At 50.3% G+C, this 21,110-nt stretch overlaps 1 protein-coding gene across 5 annotated transcripts in view; it reads right to left on the minus strand.

The window, feature by feature from the left end:
* DGKG (diacylglycerol kinase gamma) overlaps positions 1-21,110 on the minus strand; it is a 210,708-nt gene that overhangs the window by 83,306 nt on the left and 106,292 nt on the right. For all 5 annotated transcript variants that reach the window (XM_051859167.2, XM_051859166.2, XM_002716461.5 and 2 more), the window contains 3 exons: positions 17,719-17,808; positions 16,067-16,227; positions 7,952-8,016 (listed from right to left, as the gene is read on the minus strand). In XM_051859167.2, the coding sequence (XP_051715127.1) occupies positions 7,952-8,016; positions 16,067-16,227; positions 17,719-17,808 (316 nt within the window). The remainder of the gene's footprint in view (positions 1-7,951; positions 8,017-16,066; positions 16,228-17,718; positions 17,809-21,110) is intronic.

Below are 21,110 nucleotides of genomic sequence, written 5' to 3' on the forward strand. Positions count from 1 at the left end.
GTTGGCCTAAAGTCTTAAAAAACATCACTTGCTTTCAAGTTCCTTCTGATATCATCACGAACTGATTCCACTCTGTTGGTGGGCGTAATACCCTCTCTAGTCTAGGCTGGCAGAGGCCAGAAGAAAAGGGCTGGTAGGCTGCGGCGAGGAACAGGCCAACAGGCACTTTTGTGGGGAGCCTGGAGGTCCCACTGTCTCTCCTGGGTAGCGGTCTGAGGGGCTGTCCTATTTGTCCCCACTTGTACTGGGGAGCCAGGGGGAGAAGGAAGAACTGTTCTGAGTCAATGTGATTTCATCATATTATTTAGGATAGTGTGAGTGCCAGGGCAGAGAAAACCACTCACAGATACTAAGAACAGCCTCCTAAAATCTTTGATCATTCACAGCTTCAGATGACCCATGTGGCTGCTCCCTGGTTTCTGCAAACAATCAAGGGCTGACTGTAAACAAATAATCTAGCCAAAAACAACGCTGGACTTCTGCAGTTGCGTAACAAGGAGCGCCTGGTGCAGAAAACATGAACCCATGTTTCATTCATTTTACTCTCTGAGTATCTCCTAAGGAGGGGTGGGGAGAGCCTGGAATAAACATTTTTGTGGGTCTGCACATAACATTCAAAGTAAGTTGCTTTGTCAGAACTGACTTGACGAGTCCAAGGTCCCTGAACAGGAAGCATAAGGTTTGCATCTCTTTTATAAGTACCTACAGCAAGAAGAATAAAAGCAAAAAATGCCACAGTTCGCTTTGTCTAGGGCTTTTCTGAATCGCAAATATTTGAAAAAAAAAATCTGTTTGATATATTGAGGGAAACAGGTGCAGAGTTTGCACCCTGCAGGTCTCTTTTGGGTACTGATTCTTCAATGAGTGACAAAGCCTAGCTTAGGGCACGCCAGTGGCAAGATGTTTTTCCAAGCCTGTTGTATTTGGTGCTGTTGTACCTTTATGCTTTGGAAAGTCAAGTCATCTGGGCTGAGGATGGGCCTGCCTCACAGGCCTCCTGGAAAGAAAAATTTAGATGCTTTCACTTTTAGCTAAAAGAAGAAAATCTCCTATAACTGGTGGTAGATTTTATGCTTGAAGCCGTGGACTCTGCCATGGGGATTCAAGAGAGAAGGCCCGTTCGTTTTCAGACCTGTGTGACTTGAGCTTTGCTGGTTTCTACTGGGCCTCCTCCAGAACATCTCTGTGTTCATTTAAGGTTGGGAGCACGGGAGGTGGGAATTGAGGGAGGGAGGGGGAGCGAGCAGCATGGTGGAAGGGTTGGCACAGCTCCAACAGCTGACAGCCCAGGTCCCCTCTGCCCACCAGTTCTGTATTCCATGGCTCCAGCCGGTAAGCCATAAGTGTTCCCGGGCATGTGGCACCTGTCCTGCAACTCTGTCTTCCTAACTGCCCCCTGCTCCTCCTGACACCACTTCCACTGGGGTCTGGTGCCTCATTCCCTGGATCCTGCCCCTGATGTGGATTTGGCATTTGGTCTTAGAATCCCTGGAATCCAGACCCCCAGATCCCGTCTGTTAGACCCTCGTGGAGCCAGCAGAGGGAACTTCGTCCACAGCTCCAGTGCTGTTGAGCCCAACCCAACCCTGGCTAATTGGTGCCACTTTGGACAGATTCACCACAGGGTTCTCCCTGTGTTTTCATTGTCCTCCAATTCTTCCATTTAAGGGCCATTTCAATGTGGCAAAGACCCTGTGAGACTCCAATCTTACTTGCCACTCTATCAAAGTAGCCTTTATTAGCAGTGTTTTATCAGTAATTTAATATAATGCTTTCCTCATGCTTGTCACCTGGTGCTATTCTGCCACAAATGTTTATTGAGAACCTACTATGTGCTATGAACTTCCATATTACCTCATCAAATACTTGCAGCAACCATGCAAGGTTTCAAGGGAGGAAGCAAAGGATTAAAAAGATTATCTTGCCCAAGGTCACACAGCTAGTAAGTGGCAGAGCCAAGTTCTGATGCCAGCTTGGTTTATACCCTGCTGTCTCCTTCTATAAATATCTACTAAGGGCTTGGTTATTTGTGAGATATATTTCCAACCTCTTAAGGACTCAAGCTACATTAGGGCTCCTGGGGAACCCCTTACCAGCTACTCTATGGCTGGGTTCCAGGAAAGCTAACACTCAGGGCCTGTTTGGGAAAGGTGGTCAGCCTCTGAGAGGAACACAGCACTGCTTCGGTCCCTTTGAAGGGCCTAACAGGAAATAACTCGCCTCAGCCTCAACTGCTGAGGGACACATTCAAGTGGATGACACTCAACAGGTTTGGAATAACACATTCCTCAAGTGCTCTGAGTTTCTGACCAGCACTGAACAAATCCATTGCTAGGCTTCTCTTGCGGGGCACTCCATGACGGTGACATTGGAATTAGGTAGCTTTTGTGTGTAGATTCCACATAGACAAAGCCCTCTATGGAGGTCTGATCAGGAAACTTCCCAGGGGACTGTTCTCGCTATCTGGAAGACTAAAGGCACCTTGGCCCCTCTGCTGGTGCTGACTGCTTCTTGTCTGGGAGACTGATAATCCCTCTCTTCTTTCCTCCATGAAACCCTGTTCCCTCCCCCCGCCCCCAATTCTTTTGTCTTTGTTGCAAACTCCCCACTCTGTGAGCCCTGGGACATGTGTTTGCTTTTTATTAATTCCTCTCTCCTGGCCAGGGCCCCATGCCCCGGAGGGCTCTGTGTTGAGTTTAATGCTTTCTTACTGAGTTGAAATTCCTAATAATTCTTGAACATGCAGCCAGTCCTGCTCCTGCTGACGGCATCAAGACAGGGAGAGGACTCAGCCCGTATAGGGCAGGAGAGGGTCATGGATCTGTGATTCTCTCCTTTGGACCCTGGCAGGCATTTTTCCACAGAGACAGCCCAAAAGTTGATGATAGCTCCATCATCCCTAGCCTTGGTTTGTCCCTCTCCAAAATGCACCAGTAGCATTTAGCTTTGCATGTTATTGTGAGCACTGAGTGAGGCCATGTATTAGGAACCACTGAGGGTATATGGTATACAGTAGGTAGATGCTGAAGGAAATCCATAGGAGACAGCAGGTGCAGCAAACAGAGCTTGAGTTCTGGAGTTAAGTGCTGGGTCAAAACCAAATAAGCCCACTGCTAAAAAAAAAAAAATGTGTGACCTTGGTTAGGTGACTTAATTTCTCCCAACCTCAGTTCCTTTACCTGTAAAATGGGAATGCTAATATTTACCTTGTCAGGCTGCTTTGGGATTAAAAGAATTTAATGTGTTTAAAGGAACTAGTTTACCACTTGGTGTCTCATAGGAGCTGAAAATTGGTAACAGTCTTTAGTTTGGTTACCTTGGTTCTTTTATAACCCTATTTTTACAATCCAGTGATTTGGGGATATGACCAGTAATTAGTTTCTATATACTACACAGCTTCTTGTGTACTATATGACCTATTAAATGTAATCTCCTTGTATTTAAAATAATCTTGTAAACAGTGTGTGTGGATCATTCTTCCTTCTCTGCTAGACAAGGATTTCCTTGAAGGCAGGGAACATAACTTTTTTACCCTTTAGTCTAAACTACTTTCTAACACAAGTAAAAACCTCGGTTGAGTAAATGTCTCTTCTGTCCTTTATGCCAACAATGAGATGACAATTTTCATTACTTTCCTAAGTTAGCAATTAGTAATCAGTCTCCTGATGACTGGGAAGTAGAAGAGATCAGAAGCAGCCCCAGCTCTGTCCCTGGCGGCCATTCTCCCTCACATAGCACACATGGTTCACATCCTGCCTGCCTGGGCCTGGCAGCCCGGATGTCACTTAGAGGCCTGCACACCCGACCACCTTCCCTGCAGTAACCTGGGTAGAGAGGCCCCGGGAGAAAGAATTTCCTGGAACCCCAGCAGTGGAGTCACAATGTGATGGCCTCAGCATTGACACCTTAACCATTCAGGAGTTTTGAGGGTTACAGACTTGCTGTCCAGAACACTCCCTCTAACATCTTAAGTCTCCTTTCAAGGTGTTTGCAGCCTTGGGACCCCGGGGGCTAAGATCTTATTTGGAGTAGCCCGAGAAACTCAGTCAGCAATGCAAAATATCTGGGTTCCAGCCCTACCTAGTCACTTGTCCTTGTTGAAAACAAAACAAAACAATTACAACTCCCTGGATTTAACCTCAAGGTTATCCCCAAGGGCCAAGTCCCAGCCGGGAGTGACTGAGGCTTCCAGCCAAGCAGTGACTGCGCTTTGGAGAACCTGAGTGCGGTGGAGTCAAGCAAAGCCCTGTTTGATAATATCGTTTACATTCCCAAATCCTGGGTATCCAGCTTTCTTCCTATCCCTTGTGGCCCCTCCTAAGTTTAGCCGCTGGTGTAATGGGGTAACCATGGCAACAACCACCTGCCTATTTAAAACCATCTCCAATGCTAAATAAGGAAGCCTGAAGAAGACGGCTGCTTGTCTGCCTCTCCGTGGCCAAACTGGGCACTTCTGAGTGTTTGGGACATAGGCAGGCAGGCAGGGTAGAAGTGGCATGGACCCCAAAGTTCTCAATTTGCATCCTCAAGCCTGGCAATCTTAGGAAGCAGGGGCTGCCTCTGTCCCTCTGCTGCTGGCTAACCTGAACAGCTCAAACGTCTTCATTGTGACTCATTTCTATTTCAAGACCCTAAAAGCACCTGCTGTTCTCCAAAGTTGTCTTTCAGGTTTTCTGTCACATTCCGGGGACAGATGCAACCCCCAGTCCTGCTGAACTGGTCCAGACTCTGCTGCAAGAGCAATGCCTGCACAGATGGAGCAAAAAGTACCTAAATATCACCCTCTGCTTCATGTTCACACTATGCTCTCCGCCCCAGGAGGCGCTTAACCATTACCATAACATCCAACCTATGTTACAGCACGTTTCTACATTGCTTCTGTGTGGACTTATGCCCACCCTACTTATGATGACAAGAACGTCCCATCCTACATATTCATTTCCCCCTAACAGAAAAGATACCCATCTCCCCTGCTTGGAGAGGCACAGCTTTGGAATTTACTCCCTGTGACCTCCTCACTTGCTGCAAATAAATTACTTTGTGTGCCAGCTCCTTCTGGTGCACTTGTTGGAACTCGCTGGGAAGTGGGCCCATGGTTTTCAGTGGGTGATACCCCTATGTTTTCTTTCTTTCTTTTTTTTTTAAAGATTTTTTTTTTCAATTTATTTGAAAGTCAGAGTTACAGAGAGAGGTAGAGACAGAGAGAGAGGTCTTCTATCCGCTGGTTCACTCCCCAGATGGCCGCAACGGCCGGAGCTGAGCCGATCCGAAGCCAGGAGCTTCCTCCGGTCTCCCACGTGGGTGCAGGGGCCCAAGGACTTGGGCCATCTTTCACTGCCATCCCAGGCCACAGCAGAAAGCTGGATTGGAAGAGGAGCAGCCGGGACTAGAACCAGCGCCCATATGGGATTGCTGGCGCTTCAGTCCAGGGCATTAATGTGCTGCACCACAGCACTGGCCCCACCCCTATGTTTTCACTTATTAGGCAGGCATATGCATTGAGCACATCAATTTACATGCAAATCCATGTGCCCTGTCATGCCAAGTGACCATACTACCTAGCAAGGGTGAGGTGCAAAACTGACCTCAAGGGCCGCAGTTGCATAGCAGGGTAAAGCTGCCACCTGTAATGCCGCCATCTCATATGGGTGCCAGTTCTAGTCCCGGCTGCTCCATTTCAGGTCCAGCTCTCTGCTATGGCCTGGGAAAGCAGAAGATGGCCCAAGTGCTTGGACCCCTGCACCCATGTGGGAGACCCAGAAGAAGCTCCGGCTTCGGATTGGCTCAGTTCTGGCTGTTGTAGCCATCTGGGGAGTGAACCAGCAGATGGAAGACTCTCTCTCTCTCTCTCTCTACCTCTACCTCTGCCTCTACCTCTACCTCTGCCTCTGCCTCTGCCTCTGCCTCTACCTCTGCCTCTCTGTAGCTTTGCCTTTCAAATAAATAAATAAATCTTAAAAAAAAAAAACTAACCTCAAAAGTAGTCTTGTTAATGGGATCTGGGAAATGGGAAGAAAAACCAGTAATACAGATCACAGTGAGTTTGTTTCAACTTTGCATTGAAATTCACACTACAATTTTGTTGGCAGATGCATCTTTCTAAGTGTACTTAATCATATAGATGATTGATGATTTCTCTATTGATGTCATGTGCTGACCTGTTCCTTTCTGGAATGTGGAGGAATTTCTCTCTTCCTCTGCTTGCTTGTTCTCTACAAATTATAGAGATTTTGCTTGTTTCCCACAAGACATCATACAACTAACCACATGGAATGGCTTGCTCTTTCTCTAGCATACTGTATTCTTACTCCTTTGTATCATTTTTGTACATTTTTGGTTCTTTCTCCCTGGGTTGCCTTTCTCATTTTGTTGACCTGGAAAATATAGACTTATTCTCTGAGTCTTGGTTTGGGCGTCTGTTGCTGGAAAGCCTTTCACACCAGGTTCTGCTTCGTGTTCCTGTAGGTTCCCTCTCTTTCTATCACCCAACAGAAACCATCATGCGCATCTGCTTTTCAGCCTATTTGCACCACTGGGCTGTGAGCCCCATATACACCTATAGAACAATGTCTGGGATGTTTTCAAATGATACTGTTGACTGAATGGACAGAACTGCCATGGGCCTTCCAGGCATATGGCATCTTCAGAGGCATGTGTGCATGAGTATCTGTGAGGGCACCTCTAAGACAAAAGGAATGGGGGAGTGGAGTGGGGGAAGAGGGGTATTTCTTAAAGTGATTGGGTAAATGGGACTGTGAGAGGACAATTGGTTAAGCTGTAAACTTGTGATAGTTGCGGTAGGGGCTGGAAGTACACCTGTTCATGGTGTGTAGTGAGCATACGATCACAGGAATGAGCTGTGACAGACGCACATTCTATTAAGGTGAGCTCAGCTGCGGATAGACTCCACAGATCATTTTCCCGAGGCTGAAGTAGCTTCATTAGGCTCGGCTGCTGTTCCCTAAAAAGACTTTCTTCTTCTGAGTTAACCTCCTAGGTTGTGGGTCAAGGTAAAGAATGGGACTAGAGATGGCAAGCTCTTTGAGGGAGCTGGGCCTTAGATACATGTCTTCTGTACCTCCAACCTCTGCTTTGCTGGGAATTCTGTGGGCTAAGTAAACATCAGTCTCATCAGGATCAAAGCTCAAGTCCAAATTCTTAGCCAGCCTCCTCCTACCTGCCTGAATTGACGGTGGGATCCAGTGGTCATCTTGAAATAGTCAACAAAGAGGAAACCACAAGGATAGAAATTTGACAATGAGAAGGAAAAGAAGAAAGGAAGAACCGATCCTAGGGGTAGCTCTAAGCTGGTCACAGCTCCCCTTCTAAGGTACACAAAGGATTTGGTTTCATTTGCAAATGACCTGGTTTTCTTTTTCTTTTCACTTTCCAGCCTAACACCCAGACTTCACACAGGGCGTCCAGACTGAGGCTAGGACTTAGCGGGCTCCGGATCCCCTGCCTTTGCCTGGGCTTCTCTGCTGCTGCCCTCTGCTGTTGGGGGAGGCGCAGGGAACACCCTTCTGATCCCCCTGTCCAAACCCCGGAGTGGAAACAAACTGAGCCCCTCCCATGCTCCCTATCCCTACCAAAATGAATCTCGGGACCTAGAGGGTAAAGGAGCTGCTACTTTCCAGAAAGCAGGGGGCCCAGAAGGGGCTGAGTTAGCCAAGAGCACACTCCTCCTCAAAGGGGGTGCTCCACGACCCTGCTCCTGCCTGGGTCCCCACATCCCTCCCTCTGTACAGAGCCTCTGGGAGGGGACAGACAGCCCAGGCTGCGGCAGGTTTCTGACTCTTTTTTTTCTTCTTGGAATTGGAAACCCTCCTTCTGGCAACAGAGCAGGAAAATGCAGTCATACGAACGTTTCTCTGAGAGCACGTGGGAAGCCACAGTGTGGCCCACCATGCTGTTCTGGGCTGCAGAGCAGCTGGGTCTGCCGCTCTCTTACCTGCTGTTGAATTTTTCAGGGTGTTTCTCTCTCATCACGTGGAATCTGTGAGCAATGGAAGCATCCTGAAAGTGAAAGAGACGACAGCAGATGTTGGGTTAGAGGCCATGATCAGCGGGAGGGACCCACATACCCCTTCAGTGAATCTCCTACATTTTTTTTAAAGCTTTTATTTAATGAATACAATTTTCATAGGTACAACTTTAGGAATATAGTGGTTCCCCCCCTCCAATACCTACCCTCCCTCCCCCACTGCATCTCCCATCCCATTCTTCTTTAAGATTCATTACTAATTAACTCTATATACAGAAGACCAACTGTATATTAAGTAAAGATTTCAACAGTTTGCACACACACACACACAACATATAAAATACAGTTTGAGAACAAGTTTTGCAGTTAATTCTCATAGTACAACACATTAAGGAGGGGAGTAAGTGCACAGTGACTTCTATTGTTAATTTAACAATCAACACTCTTATTTATGATGTCAGTGATCACCAAAGGCTCTTGCCATGAGCTGCCAAGGCTACGGAAACCTTTTGTGATCACAAACTCCGTTAGTACTTAGACAAGGCCATAAGCAAAGTGGAAGTTCTCTCCTCCTTCAGAGAAAAGTACCTCCTTCTTTAATGGCCCCTTCTTTCCATTGGGGTCTCATTCACAGAGATCCTTTATGTAGGATATTTTTGCCACAGTGTCTTGGCTTTCCATGCCTTCATTGCTCTCATGGGCTTTTCAGTCACATCTGAATACCTTAAGGGCTGATTCTGAGGCCAGAGTGTTACTTAAAGTGGTTATCTGCTATGTGGACTGCTTCCCATGTTGGACATTCCTCCTTTTTAGTTCTGTCTATTGTTATTACCAGGCACTTGATAATATTTATATGGTCTCTTTAACACTTAATCCTATCTATATATTCATTTTAAAACTTAATATGGTCATTTTAACAGTTAAGATGAATCCCCCAAACTTGACACTGCTTTGAAATACCACGCCCAAGGGTATAAGCCAGTGCCACCCAGATTCCTGGAACCTCTGCTGGTTTCTCTGGAGCCGTCACAATTGTCACTCAGTCCTCAACCCACAGGTGAGAATGAGAGTCTAGGAGCAGTAAGACAGCAGAGGTGCACGCGTGGGACTGAGTTTGTGTGTTTGGAAATACCTTGATGTATTAGTTCTTTAAAAACTCACTTTTTACTTGGGAATAATTTACTCACATAGAGTTGCAAACATAGCACAGTGTTCCTATGTCCATTTCACTAGCTTTCTGCAGGATAGCAGCTTAATGAAACCGTCTCGCATTGTCAAAACCATAGATCTGACATTGGTAAATGCTACTACATATTCACTCCTGCTTACCCATGTCAGGAGAAATTAGTGGCATTGGATAAAATACTTCATAGATCATAAAAAAGTAAATTGTTGACCAAGGCAGCCTTTCAAGATGTGTAATTGGAACTCCTGCTGCAGTACAGAAGGGCTGCCCAGAATGGAAGTTCACTAGGCATGTCACAGAATTTACATGGCTGTTAGTCCTTGAGAGCTCTAGATAAGTGGTCTGCAAATTAAAATGTGTTGGGAAACTTTGAGTAAGAAGAAGCTTCTGCTTCTTCATCACTCTACCCAAAGATCTCTCTGTAAGACCAGCAAAAGGGTCATTCCTACACACAATAGCCCCCTAGATGTCTAATGGACCCATCCCCTTGTGGCATCATTGGTCACCTGCTCTTCGGAACTCATGGTTAGGATGGCTCTCATGACATCATGCTTTGGGGCTGTCCATTCTCTGACCAGCATTGCTTAGCCCCGAGTCCAAGCTGCAGTCCATGCTCTCCATCCTGGGCCAACCCGTAAGTTCCCATAGTTGGTACTAGATGTCAAATGCTGATGGAGCCATGTCCAGCTCCAGACCCAATCCTGAGCATCAGCCCTAGGACCGAACTCATCTTTCCTCATCCGACTTCCACCCTTGTGAATGGATCTGTCTCCCAGCAGAACAACATGTAATGCCCTTCACCGCCTAGGCACCTTACTAGCCCTGTGGGTGCAGGCACCTGGCTTCATGGACAGGCTGGTTGGGATGGAGATGGGGGTGGCCCAGAAACAGGGGCCACTGATTTCCATTTATTCAAGAACAACAACAACAACAAAAAAAGCCAGAAACCAATTTTCAGGAATATGTGGCTAAAAGATCGCTGAAATTGCATTAAGGCAGATTTTCAGCTAATGCCTCTTAATTCCATTTCCGAGTAAGGAAACTCTACAAAAGAAACATTTCTGAAAAATAACTTCTGTTCCACAGGAGGTGCAGTTTGGTGTAGATGCTCCCTGAGCACACACTGTGCACAGTGAGCTGCACTTGGCACAGGAGTAAGCCCAGTCAGCTGTTCCCCTTTGCCAAGGGGGCAGCGCAAGTTTGTGGTTGGCAAGCATTCGTTGCTGAAATGTCTTGGGAGTTTAACAGTTCCACTTTAGCTAGTTATTGATTCTTTTTTTCTAGTTTAGGACACATCAAGAGTTGAACGTTGGGGCCAGTGCTGTGGTGTAGCGGGTAAAGCTGTCACCTGCAGCACTCGCGTTCCATATAGGTGTCCTGGCCGCTCCACTTCTGATCCAGCTCCCTGCTAACGTGCCTGGGAAAGTGGTGGAAGATAGCCAAAGTGCTTCGGCCCTTGCACCCACATGGGAGACCCAGAAGAAGCTCTTGGCTCCTGGCCATTGCTGCCATTTGGGGAGTGAACCAGCAGATGGAAGATTCTCTCTCTCTCTCTCTCTCTCTCTCTCTCTCTCTCTCTCTCTCTCTCTCTACCTCTCTCTTTCTGTAACTCTGCCTTTCAAATAAATAAATAAATAAAGTAAAGTAGAAAAAAAAACAGAGCTGAAGGTCTTGGTGAGGACTCCCTGTGGATGCAGGGTCGGGAGAAGTGTGTGAACCGCTGCTTCCAACTTGACCCTATGCAGCCTGTATGGCTTCTCTGCTTCTCACACTCCCAGACTGTGCCTGTCTCCCTCTGTCTGAACAGTTTTAGTCAACACTCGCAGTAAGATTCATGTGACATTTATCAAAGGCTTCTCTAGAATTCAAGAAAACATTCCATCCATGTGAGCTTCTTTGAAGCACTAATTTTCTTCTGTCAGAAAAAGAAAGAAAAAGAAAAAAGCAATCCCGTGTTTCTTGCAACGGCTGGCACCTCACCCCCTCCCCACACACACCCAGTACTGCTGTCACTGGCTCCTGGTTTTTAATTCTCTGGGATATGCACACAGGCCTCCTCCCTCTGTCAAGTTCTGACTGTCCTTGGTTTTCCCTAAACTGGGTTTTGCAAAGCTGCTTTCCACAGAGACCAGCCTTTAGTTCGCTCTTAGTCAAGGAGGGGGCTCCTCTTTTGACAATGGAATTCCTTGTAAACCTCAAAAGTAGCAAGGATACTTGGCAGCTCTTTTGCTCTAAGTCTCAAAAAAGGAGATGACGAGAGACCCTGGCCTTGTTCTTCTATCTGGAAAGCCAGTCAAGGCCCCCTTCACTCTCCCGAGCTTCTCTGTGGCAAGCACTGTCCTGGGCATGTTTAAAAGTGGCAGTGATTTCATTTATATTTTGGGTGTCAGAGGTACAGTGGCCCAAACCCCTTCTTGATGGCCACTACAGCCAAATGCAACATGTTCTGAAAGCGGGCGCCAGGGACTGCAAACCCATGGAAGTGAGCAGGGCCTTTCTCATGGTCCCACTTCTCGGGGGTCTTTTCCATGAGGTCCATTGGGTGCAGAGGAGAGGATGAGAAGTACGGGCATTGGGCTGCTCTTTCCTGCATGATGACTCCAAGCACATAGTGGGACAAAGAATTCTGGGGCTCTTCCAACTTTAAGCTGCTGCTTAGCCATTTGGACTCCAAGATATTGGAATTGTCTAGGCCAGTGCTATCCGATACAGATACAGAGTAAGCCACATCTGTAACTTAACTCTTCAGTAGCCATGATAAAAAAAGATAAAAAGAAACTGATGAAATTCACTTTAATAGTATCTTTTAATTAATGCAGTATGCCCCAAATGCTATCATGTAACATGCAGTCAAGGTAAAACTGACTTATATCACCTGAATAATTTTTCATCAAACTTTTTTGATAGTTGGTGGATATTTTATACTTCACGGACAGCACATCTCAATTTAGACAAGTGTGATTGCAAGCATACAATTGGTTCATGGCTACCAAATTGGACAACATAACACCAAGTTACTTTGGCAACCTATAGAGATAAGGAGACAATGGGACCCATTACTTGAAATTTGGATGGTTCTAAAAATAACTGTGGCAGACTGGAGAATGGAAAGGAGTGTAGACTCCGTGTTCAGGTCACTGCTCATAAATCCCTCATCCTGGGACCCTCATGGTTCTCACAGGTCACAGACAAGAACTCAAGGTTGAGAGAACCCCCAAATTTTCTGGGAGAATGCTGCTTTGTTAACAGACTTCCTAGTGGTAAGAGGCTTCTCATTGGGAAGAACTTGCCTGGCAAACTACTGACGGTCTGCGGGGTGGGAAATGGCGTGTGGGTCAGTGTGACGACCGTGGCCTCTCACGGGCCCCTGGGCCACCCTAGCATCAGAAATAGATCTCATTGACTCAAGGGATTAGCTGTCCACCCGTTCTGTTCATGCTCAGCAAAAGCACAGCCTGTGAGGTTCAGAGTTACACATACCCCAGGCATTATTTTGTAGCCAGCCTCAAACTTCCTGTCACCGATACCTGGTCATCCTGACACTTCTAATCCAAAAATAAAGGGCAGGCAGGAGGAAGCTGGACAAGTCACAGGAAGTGGCGCCCTGGACAACTATGTTTCAAATCTCTTGCCAGGGGAGTTCATCAGTTAGGAGGACCGATGAGGCCAACTCCCTTAACTCCTCACTTTTGGGACGCAGTGGCCATGAGACCACAGTCGCTCGGTGGATAGGCGAGGGGTGTCTGCTTCATTTACCCCTCCATTTATTAATGGATTCTGTTGGTACCAAGGACCCAACAGAGTGAACTCACCAAGGCAAACACTGATTGGCAGCGCCCAGGAGCACCATGGCAGTGAGCACTGTCATCAACTTTATAGCTGCAAGGTGGCAGACATCTGATAGCAATGAGAAATTCCAGGTCCTTCCGAGGAGGCAAAGACTTTGCAGGCTGTCTTTGCCAACGTCCGACCGTATTTAACCATCATATGGAAGTAAAGCTGGGTTGGTTTACATACCTACTTCTCCTCTTACAAAGTTGGGGAAGTCAAATAGGGAGCAATACCTTCTGCAAATGTCAGCCCCCATTTCTGGGAGGCCTGCGAGTTGGCTACTTGTTTTCTCAAGAATTTCTGTTTCCAACTTTTAAAGAGTGAGCACACAAACCCTGCAAACATGTTACTGAGAGAAGGCTAAGAGTGCACCAGTGAGAGAAAACCAGTTCTGCTTTGTCACTCCCCAACAATGTGATGCTAAGTGTGCACGAGCTAAAAGCCTATGACAAAAATCATGGAGAAGACACAGGCTGTGAAGTCTTCATGATTCGAAAGATGAACAGATTGCATTATTCAAGTCAGCCCAGGGCCACTGAGAGTGATGGGAGAATCTGCTGTCAGGTTGCCTCGGGGGATAACTCACTAGCCCATCTTCCTCTCTCCTCCCTCCCTCCCTCCCTTCATTCGTTCCTTCCTTCCCTTTTTCCTGGCAAGGATGAATTCAAACCTCACTGCCCACCAGCCCTGACTCTTGGGGTCAGGCCTGGCTGTGTAGCAGGGAGGAGGTTGTCTTTCTCTTTTTGGTGTGCTCATCCACTGGGCCAGCCAATACTGAGAGGGAACGAGGCACTGTTTGGAGACAGACAGGGAGGCACTGGGCTGCTTTTGTCACAAGAGCCGAGTGTGTTAAGAAAGGGAGGATTTGGAGCTGTGATTCCGAAGGCAGCCGTGGCTGTAACCCAGGAGTTTCCAGGCAGCTCAGTCCATTGGGCTGCTGGGCTCTGGCCTGGATGGCTCTATCCTCCCCTCCTTCACTTCTTTCACTCCTGGTTTCTGTGGCCATAAAGAGCCATTCTCTGCTCTAGGGGTTGTCTTTACTCCCTCGGGACTTGGTCAGAATCCTCCAAATCAGAATGATGGTAGGGGTGTGCTCAATATGCTAATTCCCAGGCCTGGCCCAGACCCACTGAGTCAGACGGTGAATCAGAATCCGCTGTGGGGGTGGGACTGGCGTTTCTGCTAAGGGGTGCTGGGGTGCCATCACATGCTGCATTTTGAGACCACCTCCTACTGCCGATAGTGTTGTGTTTGGCAGTGTGAGGAAGGAGGGGGCTGTGCAGAGGCCACGTGGTGGGCCGGTCCACAGTCCATCAGCTCTGGAGCTGAGCACGGATGATTCCAGGCGCCACCACTCAGTGCCTTGCACTTATTTCTGTAGCTCTTCAAGCTATGGTTCCTTCTTAACAAAACACAAAAGAATAATAACTCTATCTACCAATAGGGACACTGTGCCTGCTGTGCTGTGGGGACCCGGTAGAAGCTAACAAGTTGTACCCTGGTTACCATAGTAATGAAGGGGAGCCCACGCTCCAGAAGCTCCCCCAAACACCTGCTCTGTCAGTCACGTCTGACTTGCAGGAGCTGAGCGCTGACTCTGGGGCTCCTGCTGGGGAAGTGGAGCTGAGCAGCTGGCCCAGAGGCCTTGGAGGGGTCTGCAGGGGTCATTGGAGGGTGACCCAGGAGAGGAGTAGGGAAAGATGCACCCTGGTGGAGGGTGGGAGATGAGGCATCAACAAGACTAGAGCACAGGAACCACACCCATGTTCCCCACACACCGCCTCCCTCTCTCCCCTTGGGACCTGATCATGGCCCAGCAATGCCCCTCTCTCCTGTTTTAGTCGGAGAAGGAGAGCACTGGATTCGGAGTTCGAAGGTAAAGGCAAATCCCTTAATCTGACTCTCTGTTTCTTCCCTCATAAGACAGAGATAATAACGCCCTTCAGTACAGTCTAAGAATCAAGGAAACACCTGTAAATCTGGTAAAGTTTAAATCCCTCTGTAAATATAAGGTATTGTTATTTTTAATCTTTTCCTCTCCCATGGTCCTTCTTTTAGGCCTCTTATTAAAAAATAAGCCCTTTCCTTAAACCTGCTATCTATAAAAGCCGCCTATTACTTCCCCTTCACCCCCTCTCCTCCTTTAAATCCACGACCACATGTTCCAAGGTGACACAGGCAGGAAGGCAGGTGCCACACAGTCTGAACCCAGAGGACAATGACAGCTGCTGGGTCTCCGTGGGGACAGTGGAGGGAACACAGTAGGTGCTCAATAGCTTCTAGTGTAGCCCACTCCTCAACCCTAGCTCTAGTTACAGAAATGACTGATCCCGCCGCCCGTCTCCCATCCTGTCCCCGACAGCCTGGGAAACAATGGCCACATCGAGTCCTCTGTGGGCCAGATGCTGAGGTCAGAGAAACCAATGAATCCAGCCACATGAAGGCTGGGGCACAAGAGAGGAACAGAGCCTGGTCCTTGTGCTCCGTGTGCATTTCAGGGGAAGGGTACAAGGCACAGCCAACCAATGCTTGGCTCTTAGGAGGAGCGGGCACACAATGGGTGTGGGGGTACGGGAGGAGCAGGGTGCTCGGCCCTGGGGCTCAGCAGGAGGTCGTGACCTTGGAGAGCGTGGCACGGGGTCAGGGGCAGAGATCAGGAGGGAGGGAATTCTGTGCACTGGGTCAGCAAGGCCAGCTGGGATCACATCTTCACGGAGGCTCAGAACTCCCAGGGGCTGAAGCTCACATGAGTGTCTCCTCCAGACCACGGTTCTTGGCTTGGCTTTAAATGCCTCACATTCCAAAGGGTAAATACATTTGGGCATTTTTCATTCTTTTCTTGTGCTAGTTAAAATGACAGGGAAAACAATTTTCCCCATAATCAACAGATGGGGGAGTACAATGGGTAGGGTCAGGGCCATGTCTAGGCTACATATCAGGAAGCCCAGGTCACGGTCAGGGGCAGGTAGGACAGGTGGACAGGAGGGACTCTGAGGGATACAGGAAGGTCAGGAGCCTTCCTGGCATCTCTCTCCCACGCAGAAAGGGGACCCCGGCCCACTCACCACGCCGATGGAGAAGTAGTTGTTCATGATGCTGTATGGGACCTGGTCTCCATTCTCCACCTCCTCTCTGGGGATGACTTCGAGGTGCCAGCGGTCCAGCATCACCAAGGGGCTCTGCTCGATGTCCTTGAGGATCTTTGTCAAGCTGCCCCCTTCGTAGCCTGTGGAGGACGGCACTGTGTTTGCCACCAGAACAGCAAGGCTCCATTGCTGCTCACACACAGGTGGCCAGCGGGCACCTGTGGACTGCAGACTCCCCTGTGTGCCTGTGCCTGGAGATGCCCACACTCCCTGAGCCACGGAGCAGGGGAGGCCAGCAGGGAGCAGTGAGAAAGAGGCTGAGGTGACTTGGAAGCCTGAGTATCGGGGATGGGGTGGGGTGGGTGCGGGTTGTAGGCAGACCCATGTGGCTCAAGTGAGCCCTGGAGAATTGCTGGGCGGGATGGCTGGGGAGCTGTGCACGGAGACAGCAGGCCTGTTCTAGGACTGTGCTGCTGGGGAGCCGGACTGTATGGTAGGCAGAATTTTAAGATGGGCCCTAGGGTGGGCTCCTGCTGGCTCTGGCCCTGCCCACCGAGCACGAACCCCTCTCTGAATGCTGCCCTCACCCTACCTGGTCCAGCGTTACTCTCTGAATCAGTGGCCATCTGGAGTCCCTTCGGCCTGCTGCACTGACCTGCCCGCACCCTGCACTGAGCTGAATTTCTCCACTCTGCAGCAGGCCCAGCTCCACCGCAGCTCGCAAAGTTCTCCTTAGTGCCTGCCCCTGGCCCTGGAGGCTGACTACCTCTGTTGCCCCTTAGGGGAAATTTCAAAACAAGGGCCGGTGGCCATGGGAACCTAGCATAATCTGGATGTCCCTAAGTACCTGGGAGTGTGGCATCTCTATCTCATGCTGAGCCCCAATTCACATGATCAGTAATTTGGGGGGCAGGGGACCTTCAGATCCAAAGCACCTGTCTATGTGAGCCTCTATTGGGGCGAGCACCATGAAGGGGACAAGCGAGGCTTGATCTTTACCCTGAAGTTGAGAACATCCTACACTGGGTGAGGCAGACCCCACCCTGACAGCTTCAGGATAAGAGTAAATGGGGGAGGGGGTGGTGATGGTGCTGTGGCGCAATGGGTTAAAGCTGCAGCCTGGAGCGCCGCATCCCATATGGGCACCGGTTTGAGTCCTGGCTGCTCCATTTCCAATCCAGCTTCCTGCTAATGTGCCTGGGAAAGCAGCAGAATGGCTCAATTCCTTGGACCCCTGCACCCATGTAGGAGACCTGGAAGAAGTTCCTGGCTCCTGGCTTTGGATTGGCCCAGTTCCAGCCATTGTAGCCATTTGGGGAGTGAACCAGTGGATAGAAGATCTCTCCCTCGCTGCCCCTGCCTCTCTGTAACTCTTTCAGATAAATAAAATAATTTTTTTTTTTTAAAAAGAGTGAAGGTGGGGCAGGCTCCTAGAGAACAGAAAAGGGGGTATTTAAGGCTTAGCATGGAATGGACGGCAGGGTAGGGCAGGGGCCATAGGTTGGGTGCGACAGCAGAGATGATGTTACTCAGCAATGCGGTGCACACAGGTAAAGCTCAGCCTAGCTCTGTACGGCACCCCTAAGCCGGGACGCTTGTCCTCGGGGGAGCACCACTAGCCGGAGACTCACCTCCTCCCCAGCGGAGACACCGGGCAAGGTCATTTCCAGTTCCAAGAGGCAGGACAGCCACTGGTGGGTGCTTCACAAAGTTGGCTTTATCTGCAGCCCATAGAAAGGAACAGAGAACCACTGGCGTGATTCTGTAGGATGTGCACGTTACTTCGACATCTCAGGTCTGTCTGATGCCTGAACCTCCCCAAGGCCCTTTCCCCAGGATTCCCTCCCAGGATGGAAAACACCTACTTCTAACGTCAGCTCTTCCATCGGCAGTGTGTTCACCACTAGCAACAGAGCTAAAGAAGTCAATGTAAATTTCATATTGAGAAAGATCCTGTCTCCTTGAAACGGTCACCTGTTCACTCGAATGTCATCTGAATTCTGCCCTTTGGGTGGCAGCTCAAAAATGCTCATTTGTGTGGTTTTAATCCTGAGGATAACCAGCACTTAATCCCTTTAACCCTCAGACCAGCCCGACAAGGCATCCTCCTCCTCCTTGGAGATGAAGAGACTGACACTTAGGAAGGGGAAGTTATTCCCAAGCCAGATCTCTGCGGCTCAAGTCCATTCTCCTCTCTTCGGGGGCTAGCAGGTGCATAGGTTAGTAAAACAGCTGGGTCTGAGACATTAGGGAATAGTGGGGCATATGGAAAACTGAGGATGCTCACCTAAAGCCATTCAGATGTAAAAGTTTACAAAATAGCAAGCAGAACCTCCAGGAGCTACCTGGCACCTACACCAGTCAGTCCGTCCCACCAGCTCCACAGATTCCTTCCCTTTTCTCCCTGAGTACTATGAAGGCGCCTCAGGCCAGTTGGTGGGAGCACAATAGGACTGGTTCCCATCAGGCCCTATATGTGGCGCAGCTGCTGGCGGGGCTGGGGGAGTCGAAAAGAGAAGAACAGGCACGTACTGGGCTCCAGGAGGCTGCTGCGTGGACCCCCGTGTGCATGGAGCCCCTGGAAGTGAGCGACGTGAGTTGGGGGTTGGAGGAGGTGAGGGAAGGAGCAGGCAAGGCTCAAGCTGGGGCTGCCTGGCAGGGTGGGAGCTCCCCTGGGTTGTCCAACCCATGGCAGAAGTGGTCAAGGTCAAGCACGAGCCAGGGCTCGAATCACCACCAGCAGGGTATAAAGATGGAAACTGGAGCCATGTGGAGGCCTCCCTCCTTGTCCTCAGAACCCACGATTCCAGTCTATGCCTCCTGCCCATGCACCTGCCATTCCCCTGGCCAGGAAGGCCTTGTCCCCTCTTCTGTGGTCCCTGTCTCAGCGTGAGATCCTCCTCATAGACACCTGTAAGGTAGCCCAGGCTTCCCTGGCTCTCTAGCCTGCATCCACCCTCATGCCACCTTCCATGAGTGACTTCCTAGCAGATTTCCAGTCTCCTCTCCTCATCCCCATGGCGATGCCTCGGCGTGATCCCTCCCCACTGGGATGCCTGCGGCAGCCTCGCCCACTCCCCCCCCCCCCCCCCCCCCCCGGCCTCTGGTCCCAGCCCCCGCAGTGTTCTGCACAATTACCCTGGAGGGCAGTCTCCAGACTGCAGCTCCTTCCCGGCAGTGCGCTGCGTTCCCTTGTGCTGTGGGGCCCGTTTCCCCTTAGCACATCTTGCTTGCTGGCCTCCTGCTTCCGCACCTCCCACCCAAACGTCAGCCATCCTGGAGTGTTTACAGCTCCTGACACCGGGCAGTGCTCCGCTGCTCAGGTCAGGAGCTGCCCCTGGGGGGCCCAGCCTGGATCAGGCTCCTCTCCAGCTTTTGCCTGGCACTAGGGATGGCCTCATGGAGCTCTTGACTGTCTACTTGTTTCCTGGTTGCACTGCAGCCTCTGGGAGGGAACTGAGGCTCCTACACCACTGCACGCCCACACGTGTTTACAGAAGCTTCCCCTGTGTGAGTGGCCGTGTTAGGGGCTGCAGCTCCTGGCTCGGGCGCCCAGAGAGGGCAAGACTGATGCTAACAAGGTCATTGCATGGAGAATGCATCAGGTTGCATTTGTATCAGAAGGGAAAGGAGCATAGCCCTATAGTCAGGCAACCGAGGCTAGCAGGTATATCAAGGAAGGCTTCTCTGAGGAAGATGACCTGAAGTAGAAGCTGGCCTAGCGGCTGGTGCCGCGGCTCACTAGGCTAATCCTCCGCCTTGCAGGCCTGAGACTGGGGTTAGGTGACTGGAGACCAGAGGGAGGAGGATGAAGGCACAAAACAAAGCCAGAAGGGTGGGAAGCAGCTATACCATCGGGGGTCTTTGGGTCACTTGAAGGGCATTTTAGAATAATGGGAGGCCACTGGTAACCCACTGGAATGCAGGGAAGGGTGCCCTGGCTGTCGGGCAGAAGAGAGCAGAGGGAGAGCCCTGAGTGACTGAATAAGCACGTCACGCAGGTATGCCTCTTTTTGTTTGTTTGTTTTTTGCTACTAACGTGAGAAAGCCTATTTCTTCTCTCTCACAGGCCCTTCTTTGAGAGCTCTGTCGCCCGTGTCCACGGAAGATGAGCTTTCTAGAACTTTCCACTCAAGTCCACTTTCTCCCTCAGGATGGAGAGGGAGCTGGGCGAGCAGCCGGATCCCCCAGCAGCAGCCCGGCACCTGCGCCTCCGCCCTCCCTCCTCTCACAAACAGGGAGCGGGGGCGGCTTGGCAGGGCTGTGTCCATGGAAACCCAGAGCCCCATGGGGGTGGGGGAGCAGCCGGCAGCAGGGGGCTAGGCCGCAGCCTCCCACCCCTTCAGTTCCGGCCCCCTCTGGACTCCCTCTTTCAGCCCAGGGTACCAGCAGATCTGGCGGCTGCCACCTTCCGCAGACGGCCCCTGGCCGCCTCTCCAGGCTTCTTCCGTCTCTGCTGTGGCCTAGGCCCCGGGCATCTCGCCCTTGGATTTCTGCCTCTGCCCCTTTCTCTTGATCTGCTCAAAACCAGCTGATGCTTGGGACTCTCCCAGAATGAGAGCCTCACGCCCCACAGTGCCCTGCGCGTCTGTGACCTGGGCCCCATCTCCTCTGCTTTGTCCTGCACTCTGCTCTGGCCACACTAGCCTGCCCACTGCCACCCCAGGGCCTTTGTATCTGCTGTTCCTACTGCCTGAACTGCTTTTCTCTCAGGAACAGAGCATGGTTCACCCACCCTCAGCATCTCCACGCAAAGGTCCCGTTCTCCGTGAACCCTCCCGCCCTGCAACCCCACTGCACACCGGTGCTCGCCGTGCCCGTTCCCTGCTGCCTGTCCCTCGCTCCCTGACACGCTCGGCCTCACTTCGCCCTTTGCTCTGTGCTTCTTTTCTCTCTCGAGATGGGAAGCTCTGTGGGCACGGGACTCTGTTCATGCTGCACCCCCAGCACCCGAGGAGGAGGGGTGCACAGGAAAGGTGGAGGCAGCCGGGCCGCCTCCTCTGCCCACCCCACCCCTGCCCAG

This window comes from Oryctolagus cuniculus, chromosome 4, assembly GCF_964237555.1.
Source record: "Oryctolagus cuniculus chromosome 4, mOryCun1.1, whole genome shotgun sequence".
Taxonomy (NCBI): Eukaryota; Metazoa; Chordata; class Mammalia; order Lagomorpha; family Leporidae; genus Oryctolagus; species Oryctolagus cuniculus.